This window comes from Synchiropus splendidus, chromosome 2 (genome assembly GCF_027744825.2).
Source record: "Synchiropus splendidus isolate RoL2022-P1 chromosome 2, RoL_Sspl_1.0, whole genome shotgun sequence".
NCBI lineage: Eukaryota > Metazoa > Chordata > Actinopteri > Syngnathiformes > Callionymidae > Synchiropus > Synchiropus splendidus.
The window spans coordinates 31,109,115-31,130,929 of record NC_071335.1 but is presented as its reverse complement, the minus strand read 5'-3'; the positions used below and the strand labels follow the sequence as shown (position 1 = coordinate 31,130,929).

General features: G+C 42.6%; 3 protein-coding genes and 1 long non-coding RNA gene across 6 annotated transcripts; 1 reads left to right on the top strand and 3 right to left on the bottom strand.

Annotated features, from left to right (window-relative positions):
• Nucleotides 1-75: 75 nt before the first annotated feature.
• LOC128754213 (G-protein coupled receptor family C group 5 member B-like) lies at nucleotides 76-9,804 on the bottom strand. 3 transcript variants are annotated; one of them, XM_053856680.1, is made up of 5 exons: nucleotides 9,676-9,804; nucleotides 6,986-7,179; nucleotides 5,566-6,664; nucleotides 3,457-3,569; nucleotides 76-2,139 (listed from the first exon to the last, which is right to left on the bottom strand). In XM_053856680.1, the coding sequence occupies exons 3-5, from the start codon at nucleotides 6,662-6,664 to the stop codon at nucleotides 2,095-2,097; spliced, it is 1,257 nt and encodes a 418-aa protein (XP_053712655.1). In that variant the 5' UTR covers nucleotides 6,986-7,179; nucleotides 9,676-9,804; the 3' UTR covers nucleotides 76-2,094. The 3 variants fall into 3 exon arrangements, with proteins under 3 accessions (XP_053712655.1, XP_053712654.1, XP_053712653.1); XM_053856679.1 differs by lacking the exon at nucleotides 9,676-9,804 and adding an exon at nucleotides 7,435-7,603; XM_053856678.1 differs by lacking the exon at nucleotides 9,676-9,804 and having other exon boundaries at nucleotides 6,986-7,321.
• A 12-nt stretch (nucleotides 9,805-9,816) lies between these two features.
• Nucleotides 9,817-11,544, bottom strand: LOC128754234 (cell death-inducing p53-target protein 1 homolog). The gene is made up of 3 exons (XM_053856713.1): nucleotides 10,714-11,544; nucleotides 10,491-10,638; nucleotides 9,817-10,409 (listed from the first exon to the last, which is right to left on the bottom strand). Exons 1-3 carry the CDS (start codon nucleotides 10,742-10,744, stop codon nucleotides 10,283-10,285), a joined length of 306 nt encoding a protein of 101 aa, XP_053712688.1. The 5' UTR covers nucleotides 10,745-11,544; the 3' UTR covers nucleotides 9,817-10,282.
• Nucleotides 11,545-14,918: 3,374 nt separating this feature from the next.
• On the top strand, nucleotides 14,919-16,460 carry LOC128754240 (uncharacterized). The gene is made up of 3 exons (XR_008413912.1): nucleotides 14,919-15,024; nucleotides 15,099-15,152; nucleotides 15,259-16,460. It is a non-coding gene; the product is annotated as an uncharacterized LOC128754240 (long non-coding RNA).
• A 240-nt stretch (nucleotides 16,461-16,700) lies between these two features.
• Nucleotides 16,701-20,847, bottom strand: LOC128754229 (lipopolysaccharide-induced tumor necrosis factor-alpha factor homolog). The gene is made up of 5 exons (XM_053856705.1): nucleotides 20,745-20,847; nucleotides 18,434-18,543; nucleotides 18,296-18,355; nucleotides 18,028-18,220; nucleotides 16,701-17,948 (listed from the first exon to the last, which is right to left on the bottom strand). The coding sequence occupies exons 2-5, from the start codon at nucleotides 18,522-18,524 to the stop codon at nucleotides 17,843-17,845; spliced, it is 450 nt and encodes a 149-aa protein (XP_053712680.1). The 5' UTR covers nucleotides 18,525-18,543; nucleotides 20,745-20,847; the 3' UTR covers nucleotides 16,701-17,842.
• Nucleotides 20,848-21,815: the final 968 nt, after the last annotated feature.

Below are 21,815 nucleotides of genomic sequence, written 5' to 3'. Positions count from 1 at the left end.
GTTATGGCATTACAATTACACGTCGGTTTCTATCACGCAGCTCCTTTTGCCAAATACAAAACAGCAAGACGAGCTTTATATTGATTTATTTTAAACGCATTTATTGCAAAATATCAGTATTACAACTGTGCACACAAAAGCCAACTTTATATCAACTTCCATGCATTAAATAAGCGAGAACTTCACGTGTTGAGTTACATTTCAAAACTGACAAGTGAACGTGAAACACTGCCGCTGTTATTTGTGTAACACTCACAAGTAATAAATAATCTCCAGTGACCCAGTTGACAAATCAATCTTACATCAACGTATATTTGGTTTAAAAGCACGATCAGTTGGTCATTAAAAGCGTTGTTCACTTTTACAGGAGCACTTTAGAGGACATGGCTTCAAGTCCGTAAGATTATTTTGTCAACCAATGTTTAGATTGTCTCTCGATGACAACAATAAATAGAATTTCTGTGCATTTATAAAACTGTACAACACTGAAAATACATAGATATGAATATAATAAATTTACCGTCCTTTATCAGGAAGTGTGTTTAGCCCCCACACACTGTTTACTACAGCAACTACAAAGTGCAATGCTTCAGCGCACACATACAGAAACACACCTCTCCTGTGGATCATTTCAGCTTTTTTTTTAAATGTTTTGATTAGTAATAATTCAGCAGAGAATTGATCCTTCTGGTTTCAAAATATTAACATTATTATAATTATAATATGCATGGTATATCTCAGTCCCAGTCTCATATATATTCAACGCCCCACTTTCAATGTGGACTTCATGATCACAGTTCATGGGATTTTGAGAAAATGGAGTATTAGATATGAGGGTGTTGTGCCATGACAGGGGCATTTATCTGCTATTTCTCAGGAATTTAAAGTGCTAAATGTGTCTTAAGGGGTTTCAAATTAAAGTATCAACCTAGGCAGCTCACCATGTGAGAACTTGGCTGGTGGAGTTTATAGTCCTCTGCAATGAGCCAGAGAAACTGGAATCGGATAGATTCTCGGTGAAGTTATGTTTGGATGCTCAGAGGTAAGTTCATGCATTGAGATGGCACTTGCCACAAAAGGCCGTCCCTCTCCACTGTAACCTGTGATCATCCTCCCTAGTGACAGCTGTCCTCCTCTTCTCATTTATTGCATCTATAAGCTTCAGTTTCCTCCTTCCCTCTGGCCTCCCTAACTCTGTGGTGAATGAGGATGTGAACAGGACGTGCTTGGCTCCAAGAAGTCCCATGATCGAGTCCTGCTTCTTGCACAGATGATGCGTAATGATCGCTGGATCAGAATCTCCAGGGCTTTTGCCACACTTCACACTAACCTATAAAGACTTGTTCAAAACAAAGGTCGGATTATTGAGTGAGAGAGCGCACTGCCGTGATAAAAAGGTGCTGAGCCAGAAGGCTGGATTTTGTATTTGCCATTGCTCACAAACTGAAATCTAATCTGACGAAAATGAAACCCACAAAAGCTTCTGGCGGAGGGACAAACTGAAATGAATTGACGGAGATCACCATCGCCATAGCAACAATTCAGGATGTGTCACCAGATTAACAAGTGGAGCGTCTATACGCTTGTAGGTGTTCAGACTGCAGAGCCTCACTCAGACCGCTGACACTTGCTGTGCGCTGAAAAACCTTTCAGCAAATCCAGAGAACGGGGAACGAATGATACATTTTCCATACCGTACAATCACGACGTGGTTAAAAACTGGTCATCATTATCATCAAAACGTCTCCGTCGTCTCTCATGAACAGGTACGGACCCACATTATATCCAGTGGTCTTCCCAACAGAGATATCTGGAAGTTACTAAGCGTCTCAGGCATTTCATCTGAATCATATTAGCAGAATAATATTGACCACACGTTATTTATATGTTGTTAAGATGACGTGTCTTCTGTCCTGCCAAACTCAAGGACTAACACCAGCTTTCCTGAGCTCCACAGTCCAGCATATTTACATGGCAGCAAGCGAGTCCAGAGGATCCACTGGAGGCGTTCTTGCTCTTCTCTCTCACGGCTTGTCGGGAAAGGAGAACCCTACCAGTCACATGGCTTCTGTTTGGCTCGCAAGACTTCCTGGTTTACCAGAGACGTCGGCCAGTGTAGTTTATTGGGGCTGTGGGCATCTACAAACAAGAGAGCGAGAGAGAGAGAAAGAGAGAGAGAATTAAAGTTAATGTTTGAGTGCCAAACTGCAGGCCAGAGGGCCTGTTCTAGTCAGACCAGTCATTTAGAGGCCTGGAAATGGAGGAATTAGACACCACTACCCACAAAGATCACAGAGTTTGAGGTTCACTGCTCAACAGGCTGAGAGTTGTAGACATCAACAATCAGCCAGAAAAAAAGTGTAAAGGATAATTCATGCAATAGTACCCAATAAAGGAATAAAGATCATTTTGAAATACGTTTTATTCCTTCTAATTTTTTTGGCCTTTTGAGTGATCAAGCGAAAAAAAAACCTGTTATAACTGTCTCTCCTCCGATCTGAATTTTAAATGAACTTGTCTCCCCAAATTAATCTTGCTCAATATCAGATCAAAATGTGTTCTTGAAAATTATTGTTTTCCCCAAAAATGTTACACGACTATTCTATATAGCCATGATTTTAATTCATTTTCAGTAAGATAGTCTCAACACACAGCTGTCAAACCCTTTAACTCTGGGAAAGGAGTGAGTTCTTAAAAAGCTTTGTGTAATCATATTAACTCATGGAATTACTTCAGACAAAAAAAAAAAATCAATTTTACTACTATCTTCCAAAGTTTTTTGTTCATATTTCAAGTGTTCCTTACCACTTTTTTCTTCTAAAATATAATAGAACATAATAAAATACAGTGGTACCTCGGTTCTCGACCACAATCCGTTCCAGACGGCCGTTCGAGAAGCGAATTGTTCGAAATCTGAATCGATTTTTCCCATTACAATGAATGGAAAAAGAAATAATGCGTTCCAAGCCTTAAAATAATCTTTTGTAGGAGTGAATGTAGAGTGTCTGCTGCAGGTGCGCTGTTCCTCTATGTGTGTGGCCGCTGCATGTGGGAGGGGTTGCTGAGCGAGTGACGTCTCTCCAGAAGTGAAGAGGTGCCCGGTGCGTGTCCAGCTCTGAATGTGCGCTTCTGTGCAGTTTGGCTGTGACAAAGTCATAAACCAAGTAACGCTCTGTGTTTTGTTTCGATTTGTTCGAAGTCCGGGACGTTCAAAAACCGAGGTACCACTGTATATAATATAATATCTTGTCATATCATATCATATCATATCATATCATATCATATCATATCATATCATACAATACAATATCATATAATATCATATAATATAATACAATAATACAACAGTATTACAGTCTTGGAAGTCCCCCTCCATCATTGCACTAATATCTGAATATCATAGCTGAATTTTCTCAAGGTGTAAAGTGAAATCCTGCCGTGAATTGTTTCACTTACGGTTCCTCCATTCATCACCAAAGCCATTTCAGTGGGTTGATAGACGTGACCTCTGAAGGCGATGCCAGGGCGGACACTTTCATGTCTGTTGTGGAAAGATCCACTCTGGATGGCTAGCAGACAACAAAAATGAAATCATTTTAGGATCAGCAGGTTTGGTGACTCTGAGGTGAACATGAACTGTTATTGAGGGATATGAGGAGTCATGCTGATGTGAGGAGTCAAGCTCAGCTATAGGACACCAGTCCAGGACCAACATAAACAGACACACACACTCCAACAAATTCCAAATTCCCAGGGGCATTTTTTGTGGGAGGAAACTTGAGTGCCTGGACTAAACCCCACATACACACCAGGAAAATATGCTTCAATTCCACACAGCTACAACCCACAGTTACCTAAAGATTGATTCTAAAATGTCTGTTTGTTATGAAACTTCCCACTGGGCATCTTCTCAGTCGAGCTCCTCTCATGATGTAATGGACGACACTGTGAGTCACTCTGAGATTCTGCGGTTTTAAGCAGGTGGAGGAAAGGAAATGCAATGCAGACAGTGTGAGCCAGTTCAGGAAAAAAAACATCACCGGTGTCACACTAATTCTACAGTGATGGAGCATAACCATGGCAACCAGATGACTAAAATCCACCTCATGTAAAAATACATTTCAGAAATACATTTTTTGCAAACTATATCATGATTGATAAAAAAAAATACTCTCAGTAGACTGGCGTCAGTCATTTTGTATTTTTGTTTTGTTGCTGTAGATCAGTGGTCCCCAACCTTTTTATCACCGCGCACCTGTCAATACTTGACAATTGGAACGTGGCCCGGGGGGCATGAAGTTGGCACTCTGAACAGTCACATAAGGCCTCTGTGCACCTGCTAAGACTCACAAACTCTTCACCTCTCCACCAGTGCCCTCATGCTCTCTGACTCTGGTCATATAAAGTGCATGAAAATGTAAATCACCATATCATTAAATGAATGGGAGCCCTGAGCTTGTTTCTCTCCAACGTGACGGTAGACGGCCGCGATAAATCCATATTTCAAGTACGACTCCTGGTATTGTTTGTTAAAAACTTTCATCTTCTTGGAAGTCGCAGGCTCTTCTGTCTCTTCACTGAGCCTTTACCCCTTCGCAAAGAAACAGCTGGTCCCTCCTCATTTTGCGAGAAAGTGACTGAGAAACTCATGTTTCAAAATTCAAAGTTTTTCAAAATAAAAGATCCTTCAGACTCAGATAATACACAACGGAAATAATTAATTATTTCTTATGCTGCACGGTACCAATTGCTCCACGGACCGGTACGGGCCCCCGGCTCGGGGGTTGGGGACCACTGCTGTAGACGATGCCGTTTTATTTGTACTTGTGAAGCGCTCTCTAGTGACCCCTGCAGGAGCGTCATGCTACTGACTCGTCTGTGAGAGCAGTCCTGTCAAACTTGTAAGATGAGCTGGAAAAGTATAACTTTGAAATCGTATGTACAAAGACACGTTGCCCCTAAACTTGATCTACTCCACTTAACTATGGTTGCCAGTCCTGAGAAGGATCCAGTGGAACCTGAGTCTGCAGTAGACGGGTCTATTGTGACGATGGTTTAATATGTGTAAATATTGGCAACCAAGTTATTAATATAGTTGGTGCTTGTCATCGTTTCATCAGGAGAAACACCCACCCTGTCCCTCATCTCATACGATAAGCCAAGTTTGTATTCCTCCTTTAAACAGTTTTTTTTTTAAATCAACAGATGTTTTCTCCATTTGTATTTAGTTCCCCTGTGTTTCACACCTTCCTGCTGCCATTGAGGGGCAAATCCCTTCAAAGTGCAAGGCATCATAAGTTAAAAAGTCTTGCTGAACGGCAGGATCAGAATGTTTATCGTGTCCTCATCTTTCAGCCGACTACTCTGGGGAAAAACATCCCTCAAGTTTCATTAGCCAGAAAAGCGACATCAAATTTGGCTGTCAGTTGCTAAGCAACAGCAGCACCACAGCTTGGGAAACAGTTTTGTGCTTGACCCACTGCAGGCAGGCCACAATGTATGCCTTTAAAACACACACTCCGGTGGGTGAACATACACGAACGTCAACACAGCATATGGGCCTACTTGCACTGCGCTCCTCCAGGGTGAAGGCTTTGTTTTCAGCGAAGGACCGATGAGAGTGTTCGGCGTGATCATCTCCGAAATGCGGCGCAGGCGACGACTGGCTAGTTTCAAAGAAGTCCTGCGTGGTGGATTGTGTCGTCTTTCTGAGGCACAGATGTGTTTCCGGAACGGCGTGGAAGAGCAGGAGGATCCATCCCTGAATCACCAGGGCCACGGCCAACGCGGGCTCATCCAGAACCTTCAGATCCTTCTTGTCTCCGGCGGACTTGTCCACTTTTCCTTTCACCCTCAGCATTTGGCTGCCGTAGAGATAGAACCCGAGCCAGGCCACCCAGAGCAGAGCCGATGCCAGGCAGGACAGGAAGAGCCAGAGAGCGTTGCACTTCCACTTCTGTTTGTCACTCTCCTCTTCTCGGTCTTCGTCGTTGCCTGATCCTTCCACCCCGAACTCTCCTCCACAGAGCACCACGCCGAGAGAAATCCCCATGGCGATAAGAAGGAGGCCGAGGGTGTAGCTGCAGGTCAGTGCGAAGTCCAAAGGTGGGTACTCACAGGCTGGGTGCCCCTCCCTGACCACGGTGAGGAGGACCCACTCGGCTGAAATGATCCCCTGCACCAAAGCCAGTGCCAGGCCCAGAGCCGCTAAGGTACTGCCTGATGGGCTTGTCTTTCCAGCCACCAGCCTCCGTAGCCTGATGCCCTGAACCAGCAGGCTGGAGAAGCAAAGGGCGAAGAGGGGCCCCCAAAAGGCCCTGCGGACGATGCAGAGGGCCTGATTCTTCCCCACGAGGAAAACCAGAGAAATAGGGAAAATCCCGAGCAACGTCCCGAGGAGGAGGAGCAGAGGCCCGAAGCCAGACTGCCTGGCAGGGTCTGGTATTGAGCGAAGTTTGACCAGAAGGAGAGCGGAGAGGACCAGGGAGACGACGCCGCCACAACAGGCGACTGCTTCCAGAACGACTCCCCACACCGAGTCCAGGTCACACAGCACTCGGTAGGACGGGTCCACGTCCTCTCGGCATCCCCGCGGAGCAGACGGCTGAGAGGTCGCTCCAGACGGCAGCAGGAGGAGGCAGAGGACGACGGTGCGGAGATCCATCTTGGAGAAACAAAAAACGTGTTCATCAAATGAAAATAGTTAAGTTAGAAAGAGCAAAATAAAATGTATTGATTGCAACACAGGTACACACAAAGGCTCAGCGCTGAACAAAGCAGCTTGAACACCAGGCGATTGTTTCCATGGGAACCGGAAACAGTGTGGGCTGAGGACATGGCACACTGGGCTCTGAAAAGGCGAGTTAATCAACCAAAAGCACAGAAGAGCTCACTGACATGTTTATAACAGCCGGAGCTCCCCGTCCACACTGAGCTTGAGTTTAAAAAAAACAGTCATGAATTCAGAGAATCTCCTGAAACTCACCTCTGGTAGATTTAAGAAGGTGATTCAAGAGTCAGGGGAGGTGTCTCATATTCCAGCCATTGTCAGTGCAGTCCAGCTAGTCCAGCAAAGTCCTCACGGCAGAGTTACGTCCCCTTTGTTTTTTGCCTTTTTGTGAAGTGTTATGGGATCAAAACGCGCTCAGCGAGGTCCTGCTGCTGCTCCGACACGTCCGGCTGCTCCGAGAAAAAAACCAAAACAGTTATGATGCATTCCTTAATACTTTGCACACCCACACACTCAAATATATCTGGTCTCCCTCCACCGCACTCCCTCTCTTGCTAGTTGTCTGTCCTCCCCATGTCTATTCATTCCATCTGTGTGTCTGCGTCCCTCTCGCGCAGCTTCATGCTTATTCTGCGTAGGTGTCAACAGAGATGCAGCCTCGCACAAAGTCACCCACACATCCTGAGAATGAATTCGAGCCGCACCTGTCGATCCATTAGAATCCGGGCAGAGAGGTACAGAATGTGCAGTATGAGTCGCAGATGTTTGCTGCCGCCCAACTCCCACATCTTCACCTCCCTCTCAAGCTAAAATACTTGGGTAACTGAAGCCAACTGGAAACAATCGGACGGCTCTTCAGCGGGAGGATGTCCAGTCATGGTGTATGTTGTGGTGATAATGCTCCATAATCACAGGCCTGTGGCCACAGCTTACATAAGAGCCTTAGACCAGTGAGTCAGACGGGTTGGGATGTAGGTTTTCTGCACGCTGAGGCCTCGTGTGGAGCTCATGACAGCAGGGCTTCTCTCCAGTGATCAACTCAGCCAGAAAGACGAATGCAAGCAGATCCCAGAGGACTGAGCGGCGGCTGGAGGACGCACTCACGCACATGCATGAGGAAGCATGACCAGAAGGAAGTCATCCAGAATAATGAGTCACTTGTTCCTCTCATGAGAGCAGGAGGAGCCAATACAGTCATGATAAAATGTGACTCACATCAGGATTTTACAGTAGCCAATCTTCTTGTACCACTGAGTTTAAGTTAGTCTTCATTTTTTCATTTTCCTTCTTTCACCACTTAGTAATCTCCCAGCAAACGTCCAACCCAACAGAGGGAGAGTGAGCCACGGGTGCAGTTCCTCCAGCAGCCCTACGGTGGCACTACAGCGGTGATGCGCTTCAGGTTGTACACTCCATGACATGAAAACATCAGCACATCAGCCTCCATCCACCCTCATGACATTTGTCACTATGGCAAAACATTCACACCACCGTCAACACAAAGACACTCAGTGAACTCAAGAACTTGACAGAACGTCAGTCATTAAACCTGCTTTCCAAGAAGTATCAGCAAGATCTTTCTGTCACTCTGCCATTTGCATGCTGTGTTTTTGATGCCTTGAATGCCTACCACTATGCCGCCTCCACTTCCAGCGGGCAAACGTAACACCCACGCACCCAGCCATTTGATTGACAGGGAAGACACCTAGTCTGCCAAAGCTTAGATAGCTCCCAGGCAGAAACCTCTGTTTGCCTTGAATTGTTGTGCTGTTTGTTGGTCCAATTTCCCCACTGTGGAACTAATAAAAGTAATAAAAAAGTAAGTAATAAAAGACGCACTACGTTCATTGCAAAAAAAAAAAAAAAGACAAAAAAAAACAAACACACTACCAAAGGTAACGCACCAAGCACAATTCTGTTTAGTAGAAAGTCCTGTAGAAAATGTATTCGCTTAAAAAAAAAATATCCAAAAAGGGCAATATGGAAAAAAATGTATCATGATTTATTTAATTATTTATTTTTAATAACTGTTTCAATTTTATTACACTCCCTCTTGTACAATGTTTGGGCTGGATTTTATACTAGTTTGGGGAATTTTAAACCTAAACGTCACGTCAGCCGTTAGCTCTGTCTTTGGCATCACGGCTCCGGCAAGGAATCATTCTGTCGTGCAGGTGTGTGGTCAAGTTAGAGGCACGTCTGGTTTGAAAAACAACTCAACATGTGCATTTGACCAATTTCTTCGCTGTGAGTGAGTGTGGGAAGAGACAGCGAGTGATGGGCAGTCGACGCATCAGCATAGATCAAGACTGTATAGAAAGAATATGACAGAATCTATGTTTTATTAAACCAAACTACGCGTAATTGTTTCGTTTCCCACGGCACAACTGACGTCCCGCTGAAAACGAATCTGTTCTTTGAAGAGGAAACACTATCATCCAGTGGCAGGTAGTGGAATAGACATGACGGGGATTCTTCAAGGAAAGAATGTTGAGCAGATGAATTTAACACAGCCATTATTTTCAGTGTCAGTCAAACGTGAACTATAGCTGTGTCCAATAATGCCCACTGAGGTCACACACACCGTGCACAACACACTCCACTGGTTTGGCCACTGACACAACAGGTATGAACTGTCATTCAGCACCTGACTTGTGGCCCCTTCCTGGCAGACAGTACCAAGTGCGTCGTGTCGGGAAGACGCCTGGAGGTGGTTATATTCTCAGAAGAGGACGTCAAACCTGTTTCTGTTCCGCTAAGAGAAGTAGCTGTACTTCCCCGCTTGGTACTGGATTAGCATTTTCAAAAACTCAAAAAATATAGTCTCCACATAGGTGGACAGGAGGGACCTAAGTGGTCACTTTTCTCTCTTATTGTCCACTGCTCATTTCCTTAACTGGGTCCTTGAGGAAAGAGACAAGGACAGTGGATTGTCATCACCTCACCTCTGCTTGGTTCTGGCGTGGAAACCGGAGAAAAACAGAGAAATCCAAGTCTACATTCAAAATCCTTTTGAGACTTAAAAATGACAAAAACTCAGATGAACGGAGAAGTCTTTTTAAAGTCAACATTTTATAAATCCAAAGTGAAACATAGCATTTCAAGGTCCTGTAAAAACGTCATACTGTATGACACACTACAAAGAAACGTCAACAACAAAAGTCAGTGTATAAAAAGGCCTTTTTAGAAAAGAAGTTTATAAATGCTATATAGGCGGGTTGAAAGGTCATAGACAATGTTGTCTTTTGAGTTGAGAAGTATATTTAGCTTGAGCGACGAGCACAAAAGAGCAACAGTGCTCAGTGTCATGTAGCGTGGCTTGCTGAGGACTTTTGAAATAAATACATAGAAACTGTATCTAAGAAGCAGGTTTGCATCAAACCAGTGTAACAGTGGTCAAAGAACTGGATCCCGTTTGGTCAAAGTAGCAGCACGAAAGGGAGAGAATCCACCTCAAGTTGGGAAAGGTTGCAGGTGCAAACTCACTGTTTCTCTACAGAAACATCCATCCTGTCATGTCCGATCACTAAACACGCGGCACTTGCGAGCCTGTTAGCCGTTGCCCACCAAACAGCAGGAGCGCTGGTGTTGATACAGGACTCCTTGACAGATGGGGCAGGAATGCTGCACGTCCTTGCATTTATTCACGAAGAGCGGGATCAAACACCACGGCCACAACCTGTGACGGAGAGCGCCACCTTGAAGTCCAGGATGTGAGAAAGAGCTTGTTTTGATGTGTGCCACACCGAACATCACTTACAAAAACAGCGCCATGATGCCGAAGGTAATCCAAGCCCGTTTGCCTCTTTTGAATCCAACATCAGTGCAGATGTTCCTCTTGCAGTAAGAGCACCACATATAGTCGGGACCATTTATTCTAGGAATGGTCACCGTCCCTTGTCCAGGACCTTAAGAAGAACAAGAAGAATCATGACACAGCTCCAGAGAACTGAGCTAAAATTGTTCTGGGTGCTACTACTCACCATTTTCAGGGTCAACAGAGGGTCCAGACATCCGGGATGAAGGAATGTAACGCTATTTATGAACCACTTGGAAGATATAAACAGTTGGAGAATGTGAAATTCACTTCAATCAACTCAACAAGATCCTGCCAGTTGGACCACAACGATAAAATGTGCTCGCTTCCACACGCTGCCAACAAATAAATACTGGAGTTAGTGTCGGACAAAGATTGGTTTAGAACTTCTGAAATAGAAACTCTTTGTTGTTCCTGATCAGGTGTATAACATTGAAATCTCAACATTCTCTCACGACAGCGACCTTCTTCTTCTTCTTCTCCTTTTGGCTTCTCCCTTCAGGGGTCACCACAGCAGATCATCTTCCTCCATCTCACCGTGTTCTCTGCTTCCTCTTCTCTCAAACCTACAAACCTCATGTCCTTATTCACCATGTGCATAAATCTCCTCTTTGGTCTTCCTCTCGCACACGTACACAACAGTGACCTAACATTCCAAATATTTCTATCCATACGATGCAGCTTTACAAAGCAAAGTCACTTAACAGAGGATGCACATAGAAAATCACGCAGCTTGCAGAAATGTTTTGAATCAAAAGCAGCTTACCTGGAGTCACTGGAATGAGACACGCGTGTCGCCTTGTATGAGATGTGACTGAAAAAGAAGGCGGAGAAAGCAAAACAGGTCGACTAAAAGATTGAGGAAATGAATTTGACCTTGAGGCCCTATAAACATTGAGCATAATCTTCATATGTAATAAATTAAGTCTGCTTTATCTTGACTAGCTTTAATAGCGTTCAGCAAAATGATGCTTTTTGCTCATCTGTGTAGCTCCAATCCTCCTCCTGCTGGTCTGCCACTGCATGTTGAGATCATGGATCTGGGTCCAGGTCAGAAAATGGGAGTGTCACATGTCACAGTATAACGGGTGAGTCAGCATGTCAAGTAACATGTCAACAAGACCTGGAGAAATATGACTATTTGTCTGTTCTCATCTTTTGAGGCCACTTCAGTTGTGATATTGAAAAGGTCCTAAATACATCCTTTTTGGAAAAAAAATAATAATAAAATTTCAGTGTCATTTCTTTTTTCTTTTCTTTTTTCCCACGGTTGCTAATATTTATTAATTAATTTTCCTTGCTTTTTAAAAATGTCATTGTTCTGAATTAACATTTATTGATAAATAAACAGAAGGTATTTATTTGTCAAATAGTACTAAAATTCATATATTTTCTTCATAACCATGTTCCATGTTTAGATGAGATCACACTTTTTGCATGCATTTCTTGTTCATGTATAAAAAATTGTAATAAAAAGTAATGATCATTATTTGACAATTACTTTTTATATATTCGGATTAAATGCAGAAGAGTGAGTCACCACTACAATACATGGACTGAATATAATAAAAAGGATATTAAGACTCCAGCCGACTGGATGGTAAAAGTGTTCCAGAGCTTGGGGCAGCCCTCGAGTGTGGAGTCTGTCTTGTCACAACAGCAAAATCCTCTGAGAACACGTGCATTTTGGCAACTGAGAAGTTGACTTGAAATACATACAGCTGCGACTCACAGGGCAGTGGCAGGTCCTGGTTAGGACTGTCACGCTCTTAGAAACCCACCCCACCCCTCCATATATGCAAGCACCTCTATACATGGACGCATAATAGATCAGCTTGTATGAACTCAGATGAAACATTGGAAGTCCAATGCATGACAACGTACCATTATGACTCTTCATCTCCTGGATTCCACCTGGCAGAAGACCTATTGATATGTAGCCCGACGCTATTGACTAAAGATCTATGTACAACTCATTATGAGGCAGCAGATGCAGATGTTTTATAGCATCACTGTGCATCTCAAAAGTGCAAAATGTACATTAATTAAAACACTATGTTCTTACCATTTTGTGACTCTATAGTTCTCAAATACACTTGCTGCAAGGAGTTGCAAATGAGTTGATGGTGTCATAGTGACCGCATTGGTTTCATTACAGAGGAGAAGGATCCAGTCTAGAGGAATGAGGTTGGCCATCTTGTGTGCAGTTAGGTAAGTCTCCCAAAAGTCCGGACTTGGGAGCAAGTAGGTCTTGTGATAGATTTTATCTTACTATGGTGTAATTACAAGAAGCTAAACAATGCAGCCACAGGTTATTGCTCAGACTCATTTTCGACATGAATTTGGTATATTACTGAATCAAATGATGGAGCCATACATACATTTAAACAACACAATATTGTTTATTTTGCATCAGTTTGACAATAGCACAATAAATCACGATGGTGGCTATATTGAAGATTTTATATCACCTTACAGAAACTAAAGTTCTTTTAATGTCTTGAAAACATTTGAATAAGAATTTCAGTTTTATAAGAATTTCAAGTACATTCAGAGTAGTGGAAACCCTGGCCATTGTGTAGCGAAAAACATCCCTGAACGAAAGCAAACAGATGCTTTTGTCTGCTTTTGTTCAGGGATTCCTCCATGTTTGTTGTTGTTGTTATAATCCTAGCTGCCACGTGTCTTGTGCATCAGTGGGATCAGTGAAGTCGTGCACTTACAAAGGTTCCCTGTTGTCTGGAGAGTAAACTGTTAAATTAAATTATTATTATTATTATATTAGTTATCGCAATTAACTTGTTAAAGTCACACAACTATTTTAAACATGAGTTCAATGTCACAGTATTTCAAGTGGCAAACAAGTCACACTGCATGTGACTTACAGTATTTAAAAACAAAAAAGAAAAGTTGAATCCAATGAAATCATTTTGACTTAACCAGTCCTTCTAATTTTTCGTAATATCATAAGGTATATTGCAAGGTGATGTGTCGTGACACTCTTGCACGGTGACCCAAGTACTGTGATGCACGTGTTTACATGGCGGCAACAATCTCCTCGCCATGTCAACAAAACAATCCATCCATGACCAAACAGTGACAGTTTATTACGTTTACATGTGAGCGTGGAGCAACACCAGTTGAAGCACGGGATGGAGAAACCGCAGCAGAAATGCGAATTCAAGTACAGATTTAATGTAATGCAGCCACTTATAAGAAATAAAGGAAGATGCTCGCTCTTGTTTGCTTCAAGTGTTTGAATCCCCAGAATACAGGAGCCCACAATCGGCTCCTGACACATGGAGGAAAGTTGACTTGATAGAAGCCCTAGGTGCCGACATCAGAGGAGTAAAACTGGGTATTGCTTTTGTTCAAACCCCAGATTTGTTCCAGCCTGTATTCAGAACTTGATAAATCTGATTAAAGAGTATCTTTTGTTTGTGTGGCTCCACCCACTTAAACATCTTTATAACCTGCTGGAGAGTATCTGAAGGCCTCGTCTTCTGATCCTTCGCTTCCTCAGGTAAGCACCATTCTGGCAGTTTAAGTAGTATTAGTAGTACTTGTATAGTAAATGTATAGTAAATGTATAGAAGAAATGTGTTTTTTTACTTGTTGACAAGAAACATTCATGTCAGTATTCATGTGTGTGAATAGAACTAACTTTTTTTATACTGTCTGTAAGAGGAAATGCTGTAATAGTGTGATATCAAACTACGTTTTAATCTGCTGCTGAATGGGGAATGAGGTGAATGACAATCAACAAACCCCAGAACATATATTGTAAATGAGTCAAGCCACCAGCGGATGTTACTTGGTGTGCGGCGGGTTTGGCAGGATTGCACACGGAAGCAGTGGAATCTTGTTTTTTCTTTTGTTTCTCTTTTGTTCACCGGCATTCAACTGCATTCTGAGGGAAAAAATGTTTCATTAGCATTATTAAAATTATTTAGAAATCTTCCCTTTTTGCCCAGTTTGTCTTTCATTTTGACTTTATTTGCGTTGCAAAAATATTTTTGACTCCTTCATTTTGACATAAATGCGTGAATGGGATGCAACGATGTTCTCCATATGACGCCAAAAACAACTGCTACATGGATTACTGGCACGTCTGTTCCTATAACAGTCCTGATGTTCAACAAAGATCTTTAGAAAGTGTTAGTTGAAAGCAAAGCAATTCAATTGCACAATAAATATTTCATCCCCACTAACCCCCCCAGATTATGATTATGGATAACCGTTTCTGGGGACCAGCTGGACACGCCCAACCATGCCCAGTGATCCCGATAGGACTGGAACTAAGTGCAGGCAGGGAAAGATCAAAGGACACGTCCCATTTGAAAGATGGAATAACCTTTAAACCGTCTGTTTTCAGCTTCCCTTCCTGCTTATAGCTACAGCTACATGGATTACAATATGCGTGCCCCAGCTGCACCACCATACCTGGGACCACCGATGGGACCAGGACTATCTGCAGGTCGGGGGAGATAAAAGGCCTCATCAGGATGACTTCCATTCAAGTTATATAATTCCTTCTATCCTGACTCGCAGCACCACAGCCTGTTTACAACCCCTGTGTCCCCCAAGCTCAGGTGATACAAACAGGTAAGTCTCATTCTCACCGTCTACTCGACAACAAACCAGAATCAGTCATTCAAGTTGTTGTTTTTCTGTTTGTTTGTTTATGTGTCTTTGCTCTTTGTTCCCTAAGCCACGGTAGGAGGGACGGTGCAGCCGGTGACGACAACTAATACTTCTTCATCGATGATTTGCAATTGTTGCCTTCAACAGTAATGATTCTTTGCCAAAATGTGATGTCTGGTTTTTATTGTTTTCTTTATTGACTTCACTTAAAAACCACTAAATATTGATAAATAAAATCAAAGAGAGCTATGTTGTGTGTCTAACCCAGCTGACTGCCAGTCATCACCATCATCAGGGCGACACATTCATTGTAGTTAACAGCGAAAACACGCTGCATCCGGACCAAAGTGATTCCTTCCTTTGCTTGTGATTCATGATTTGCCCCTAAATGCACCAGAGACCGTGAACAATGTATATCATTTAGCTTAATAATTAATATTGGATTTGTATTTCACGTTTTCACGAGTTGACTTTCATGTGTGGTAAATATCAGCTCAGGCGTGGCCACATTCTTTTGCTTGGTTGCTGCAAAGAGCGACATCCCACATCTATGCAGGTATGGCAAACAATGCTGTAAGGCTGGCCTGGTCATGTGACTTACTGGCAATATAGCGGTTAAAGCACATTGCTGCATGTCAGAAGGTTGTCGGTTCGCCTCTGGCGCATCTCTCTTGTGCACATTCATTTTTAAAATTAATACATTTTACAGTGATCCTCTTGGAAATATCAAGCAGTGTAGATTGAAATGTGTGCGCCAGTTGTTTTATTTCTATATTTCTTTACATGTCTCATACCACCAATAACATCTGCCCGATCTGTGTGTGTGTGAGCAACGCCTCAGACTGGAGCGTCTCATGTTGACTCTTAGCTCCACCGAATGAAACAGATGAAACAGACTTTACAGCAATGAGTGATGAATAATACGCAGAACACATGCCACACGTTTAGTTTAGGGAATGACAAAGCAAAACACGGAAGTAAGTCATGTTAAATCGTGATCTGATGACGATGCAAGTCGCATGTGGCTCAGGAACCATGGGTGGCTTTATAGAGTCAATTTGCGGATTTAGTGGCATTTCATTTTTTTGTTGTTAATGTCCTTTGAAGAGAGAGAACTTTATAGCTGCAAAGGTTCATTACAGGTCAGTTGAGAAGGGTTGTCTAGTGAGCCACATGGTTTCTTTACTGTGCTATGTCTGGTTGAATTAACTTTCCTTAACTTCAATTTCAATCATTCCTGTTATTGTGAAACAAAAATTGGATTAAAGGAATCTGTTTTAGCTTTTACTTTGGAGTCCTGTAGTTATACTTCTCAACTGAACAGAATGCATACAACATCTAGGATGCATGTTTAGGTATTAAAAAAAAAAAAAAACCAAGAGATTTTGTGCAACTCAACAGCTGCTCTGACTCCAAAATCTTCCAGAACTGGAAACAGCAGCAAATCAAAGAAAATGACTCGGCATACGCCAACCCTCGTCTGCTTTCATTCAAAGAGTTTTAAAAATGAGGCCCCAGATGTGGAAGATGGAGTTGCAGAGCTGTGCAGCAAGCTTCCTCTCAGTCAGCACCCAAGTGCTTCCCAGGTTCGTTCCCATTACTTCCTGAAGGTTTGATCCAACAAAATGTCACTGTTGTTTCCAGGTTACAGCACATACTATAGAGATTAAAAAAAAATGTGTTCATGATTCTGAGCTGGTGGCAGTCCTGACGATAAACCAGCAGGTTGTCATTCTTTGGCAACCTTCACCAGAAGTCACTCAGTCAGTTTTGCCAGGCCCAGTATCACTGATACTCGAATAATCATTACACATGAACAGAGAATGCAGTTTGCAATGGTTGTTAAAACCCAGATTTCTGAGTTATATTTCTCACCTCTTATTGCAATGTCTTTGAGACAACAAGTGGAGCGCAGTAGTAGTAATAGTATTAAAACAAAAACATGCACTGCACTGCATGTTTGATATGTCATGAACCCAAGTGCGAGTGATCAATAACTCACAACACATCAAGAGGGATGTTTAATACATAAAAAAACATTAAACTTATACTGAACACAGTATTCAATAATGTGTGTCAAGAATCGGGTGAGCAGCAACACCTTGGTGACAGAGTGGGGAGCTAACAGGAAGTGCAACTGAATAAATCCAAAATAAGGCAGAACATGATATGATAATAAGTGCATTATATTTGTGTCTTATATATGGATTGTTCTATTCTGTCAGATGCATGTTGCATTCATCTGTACATTAAGAAAAAAATCTATTTATATCAGAGAGTGCAGACCTCCGCTAAGACACCCATTTAAACAAATTTCCTCCCCCCAAAAAAATCATAGTTATAGACCTGCGATTGCTGATAGAGTGACTCGGAGATAACTCGAGTCTCTGTGAGAGCTGATGCTAAACAGATAAGCAGCACAGGACGTCACCATCATCTGAAAACATTCACAACCTCCAGTAATGGCTCTTGAGGCTGGACACAACTTGAACAGATGGAGGGTAAACCACGTATATGTCTTTCATTGGGTTATGAAAGTTATCTGGAACATGAACGTTCTTGATAGGCACATGCAGGATCTATTTACAAATATTGCTACCACCCTTGCGCGCCTCATCAGGGCAGTCCTCCTGCCTGCCGCTGCAGTGGCTTCAGGGACGCTTGTACAAATGAAGGACCCTCTGGCAGGAAGGGCAGGTGTGCTCCACGTCCTTGCAGGTTTTTAAACAAAGAGCGAACAGGAAGCAGGGCCATAGCCTGGTGAGGAGCACGGAGCCTAAGTCCAGTTTCAATTTCAGAATGCGAAGAGGAGTTCTTTAACACCACTTTGACTCACAGAAAAAGCGCCATCAGGCCACAGACGATCCAGCTGAATGAGCCTCGCTTGTACTTGACATCGGAGATGACGGTCTTGTTGCAATGAGAGCACCAGATGTATCCAGGATTCTTGGTTGGAAGTTTGCTGACCTGCGGCGGCAGCTGCACCGGAAGCTGCATTGGAGGCTGTGGCAGCGGCTGCTGCTGTGGAGCTGCAACAACAGCAGCAGATCAACAGTGCTGAAAGCACGACAACCTTTAAATAAAGAAAAATACTGTAAACATACGGCTGGCTTGTGGAGGGTTTGGAAGATGGCGCTCATACCCGCCTGAAGCTACTGCTGAGACTGGTTACATGTGATGACAGAGAGACATATGGAGCAAGTGTACATCCTACTTGGACGATACACGATACTATCACTCACCAGGTGGTACCACAGTATTATAGACTCCGACATTGTAGTCAGGAGGAGCACCGGCAGGCCAGGCAGCGGGCAGCTCATGTCGCCGGTCCATCTTTCAACGTGAGCTGAAGCTGTGGCGGGAAGTTTCCACAATCTGTGACTTGCAAACTGGCAAAAAAATCCCTACCACCAAATCCCATGATGCATCACAACAGTTAAAGCTACAGTCATTGCTTCAAATTCATTCATTCACTTCCACTCGCAGCAGGGTTCTCCCCGGCGCTTCAACAGCATCGGGGTTTCCTACTCTGGAACTTACGCAGGGATTCAATGACTTGCACTGACAGTGGTCCCTTCAGGTGAGTAGGACCATAAAGAAACTTTAAGGAGGACCTTGAAGGATGTACAATGATGTACTCTGACACATTGACATTGGATACACCCCCCTATGCTGGGGCGAAATCTTAGGGATCCTAATGGGATCACATGGTTGCTTCTGTCCATCCTGGGCAAGGGATACCCAGGAAAGGTTTCCAAGTGAAGCCCACGTCCACAAATCTATGGACAATTCAGCCAGTGCATGTGTGAAAACTCCAAGGCCATTCGACAGGCTGCAATTGTTTGCTTCCACGGATTTAAAGTGAGACTGATATTGCATGTTTTTATTTCCACCGAGCCACATCTTGGACGAAACATTCACATCCGATAAATGAAAAGGAACAAGTGGTTAGAGCTAGGAAGCCCAGCTAGTTGTTGTTTCAAGTATTTTGGTGGAGGTCAGCACTCTCTTTATGCTTTTATTAAGTTCTACTTATAACATATGTTAAAAGCAGGCTAGCTAAAAACACGACACCTCCACCATGACTGAGCAGATTCTTCACGTTATCGTTTGTCATGTTGCCTATAAAAAAACTGTCATGCAGATACCACAAAAAAAATTCCCTGCAGAGCTGGTTAATCCTCATTTTGATGCCTGCCAGTAACCATGGGGCCTTTCTGAAAACCCCTGGCCTGAACCCAAGATGTGACGTCATTTCATTCCCTGTCAGTCTTCAGTTGTTGTCAGGTCTTCAGGTTCAAGATATTTCAATGTCATTAAGTTAAAAAGTTGAGATAAATACGGTGATTTCATTTTGTAAAACGTTAAAAACAGGGAGCATATTTGTCAGAGTGAGACATCGTCTTATTTAAGAATAGTTTGAATACACGTTATATTTTTTATATGATAATTATTGTTTTCTTTCCAAACTATCTGCCTTTGCATTCAAATGAAGTTATTGCAGCTCTCGTTCTGACATGCACAACCCAGCGGCCCAAAAGCAGGATCCAGAAACTCCTTCCTGAGATATCTGAAAGAACCAACCCAAGTTCCACCTAGAGAGAAAGTTCAAACCAACTCTTTGAATCAGTGTCTAATTTCCGAAAACAGAAGCGCAAAAGTGACACGTTGGTATGTTTTTCCTTTGTCAGGCAACTATGAAGAGGATCGTCTGTACGTTTAACTTAGTGTAAATCGATCCTGTTTGGCGACATTCTGGTATGAACACGTTTTCAAAAGCTGTGATCAGCAAAAGCATGGGGAAGGAGAACGAGTCGCTTATTCAATAAAGGTGTCGGAAGATTGTGGGCTAGTTTACTGATCCAAGTGTTGAATGTGTTAAAGCAGCCTTATCTTTGCATCCAAACAACTGTCAAGTGGTCACGCCCCCTAAAGACTGTGAAATGATATAGAATCACCGGAGCGCTATACTCAGGAGAAAATATAAGTACGTGAAAATGTTAGAAATGTGTGAAATTTAGCTGATCTTGTTTAGAACTTTACGTGCGCAGTTTTTAGTGATACCACCTCTGCTGCCTTTTGTGTCTGTATTTATTATTTTTCATGTTTGGTTTATGTTGTTTTTACACTTTGTGCAGCACTTAGTGATGATGTTTTTGTTTTTCAAGTGCTCTATAAATAAATATGGCATGGTATGGAAATGTAGTCATAAATAAACGACTATAGACTCTATGACTATAGATACAGAGAACTGTGAATACAATTACGAATTAAACAGAGAATTAAAATCTTATTATAGATAGCGCTTATCACTGCAAATTTAAAGTAAATATTTGCAACAGTCCTCCACTCACACCCATAAAAACCTTGTTTAGTCCTCAAGATTTAGCATTGAAAGCACATACATGAACTGGATCAGTCGTTTCAGTCACATGGCCGGTTGAAACAGCATAAAAATACCATTTGAGATTTGAAAAAAAAACCCTATTTATTTTTGGGATCGATTGATTTCAATGATCAGAGACTTATCAAATGCAATCAAAAGCTCCTCACCTCACTGGTTCAGCAGGCCTGAAACTTTCTCTTCTCTCAGCTGACGTCCCACAGCTGCTGTTGAAAAAAAGGTAATGGAGGAGCAGGATCTGCAAATTGTCAATCAATGCAGAATGTGACCTATCTAGAGCAAAGAACAGCCCACAGTTTCAGTCAGTCAGCTGGTGAGGCTTTCTACTCATTACCTTGCAATGAGAATAATGTTGATACCAACACTGAGAGGTTTTGTATCTGAGTGTCAGGTGTCAGCTCGGTAAATTACCTGAGGTTCTTGCATAAAAACAAACTGGAGTCGATGACAAAGTAACTTCCTCACGAGCTACAGACAGATGTGCCTAAACTGTCTTTTGGCTTAGTACCTGTATAGTCACCAAATATAGTTGTTGTTTATTTAATAGCAAATTCCTTTGTGTTAAGTAAAAGTATGGAGCTAGAATTAAATCCATTGTTTTGATGGCATATACCATTGGTAATGTACTTCAACTTAGTTTGTGTCAGAATACAATGTGTGAGAGGGTTGAAATAAACATTCATTCGTTCCGTTTCTTCTGAGTGACTCCACACCACATGACAGACAAGCACTCACAGCAGGTGCTTGTGGCACGTTACAACCACCTGTACTGGACTGAAGACTGACTGAGGTCACAAGTAAAAACATTCGAGGCATGTTTTTGTGAAGCAGCACAGCACATTGGCTGCAATTGAGCTATTCATTTAATTTATTTGGAGAGTTAAGTCTCTACACGTTTTGCACTGACCTTGCTGCATGCATTTGTTTGGTGGTTAAATAAGCCTATGAAGTAGTAATGTTGCTGGATAATGTCAGTCTTTTTTTAACCTAGTCTTTTTAATGATTTGTCTTTGTGCAAGTATAGTTCAACTTACTTTGAGATGTCCTTGTCTTTGCAGCTCTATAGTCAATATATTTTCAGTTCAGGGAGACTTGAAAACCGTGAAAAACTGATGTTAAAATGATGGTGGTTTATAGTAATAGCCCGGATTTTGAAAATAGGGCGTCCAAACCCCCCCCCCCAGCCCATAACCCCGACCCGATCCATTGCCCTCTCGACA

Excerpts from the sequence above, each read along its gene's own strand:
- LOC128754213 (XM_053856680.1), bottom strand. The coding sequence starts at position 6,664 with ATGGATCTCCGCACCGTCGTCCTCTGCCTCCTCCTGCTGCCGTCTGGA. Across the intron at positions 3,570-5,565 it reads CCTGGAGGAGCGCAGTGCAA|CCATCCAGAGTGGATCTTTC; the intron begins GTAGGCCCATAT and ends GTTGTCTGCTAG. Across the intron at positions 2,140-3,456 it reads TGGTGATGAATGGAGGAACC|ATGCCCACAGCCCCAATAAA; the intron begins GTAAGTGAAACA and ends TCTTGTTTGTAG.
- LOC128754234 (XM_053856713.1), bottom strand. The coding sequence starts at position 10,744 with ATGTCTGGACCCTCTGTTGACCCTGAAAATG. Across the intron at positions 10,639-10,713 it reads CTCTGTTGACCCTGAAAATG|GTCCTGGACAAGGGACGGTG; the intron begins GTGAGTAGTAGC and ends GTTCTTCTTAAG. Across the intron at positions 10,410-10,490 it reads GGCATCATGGCGCTGTTTTT|GTTGTGGCCGTGGTGTTTGA; the intron begins GTAAGTGATGTT and ends TCTCCGTCACAG.
- LOC128754229 (XM_053856705.1), bottom strand. The coding sequence starts at position 18,524 with ATGGACCGGCGACATGAGCTGCCCGCTGCCTGGCCTGCCGGTGCTCCT. Across the intron at positions 18,221-18,295 it reads AAACCCTCCACAAGCCAGCC|CTCCACAGCAGCAGCCGCTG; the intron begins GTATGTTTACAG and ends CTGTTGTTGCAG. Across the intron at positions 17,949-18,027 it reads GGCCTGATGGCGCTTTTTCT|GCTATGGCCCTGCTTCCTGT; the intron begins GTGAGTCAAAGT and ends GCTCCTCACCAG.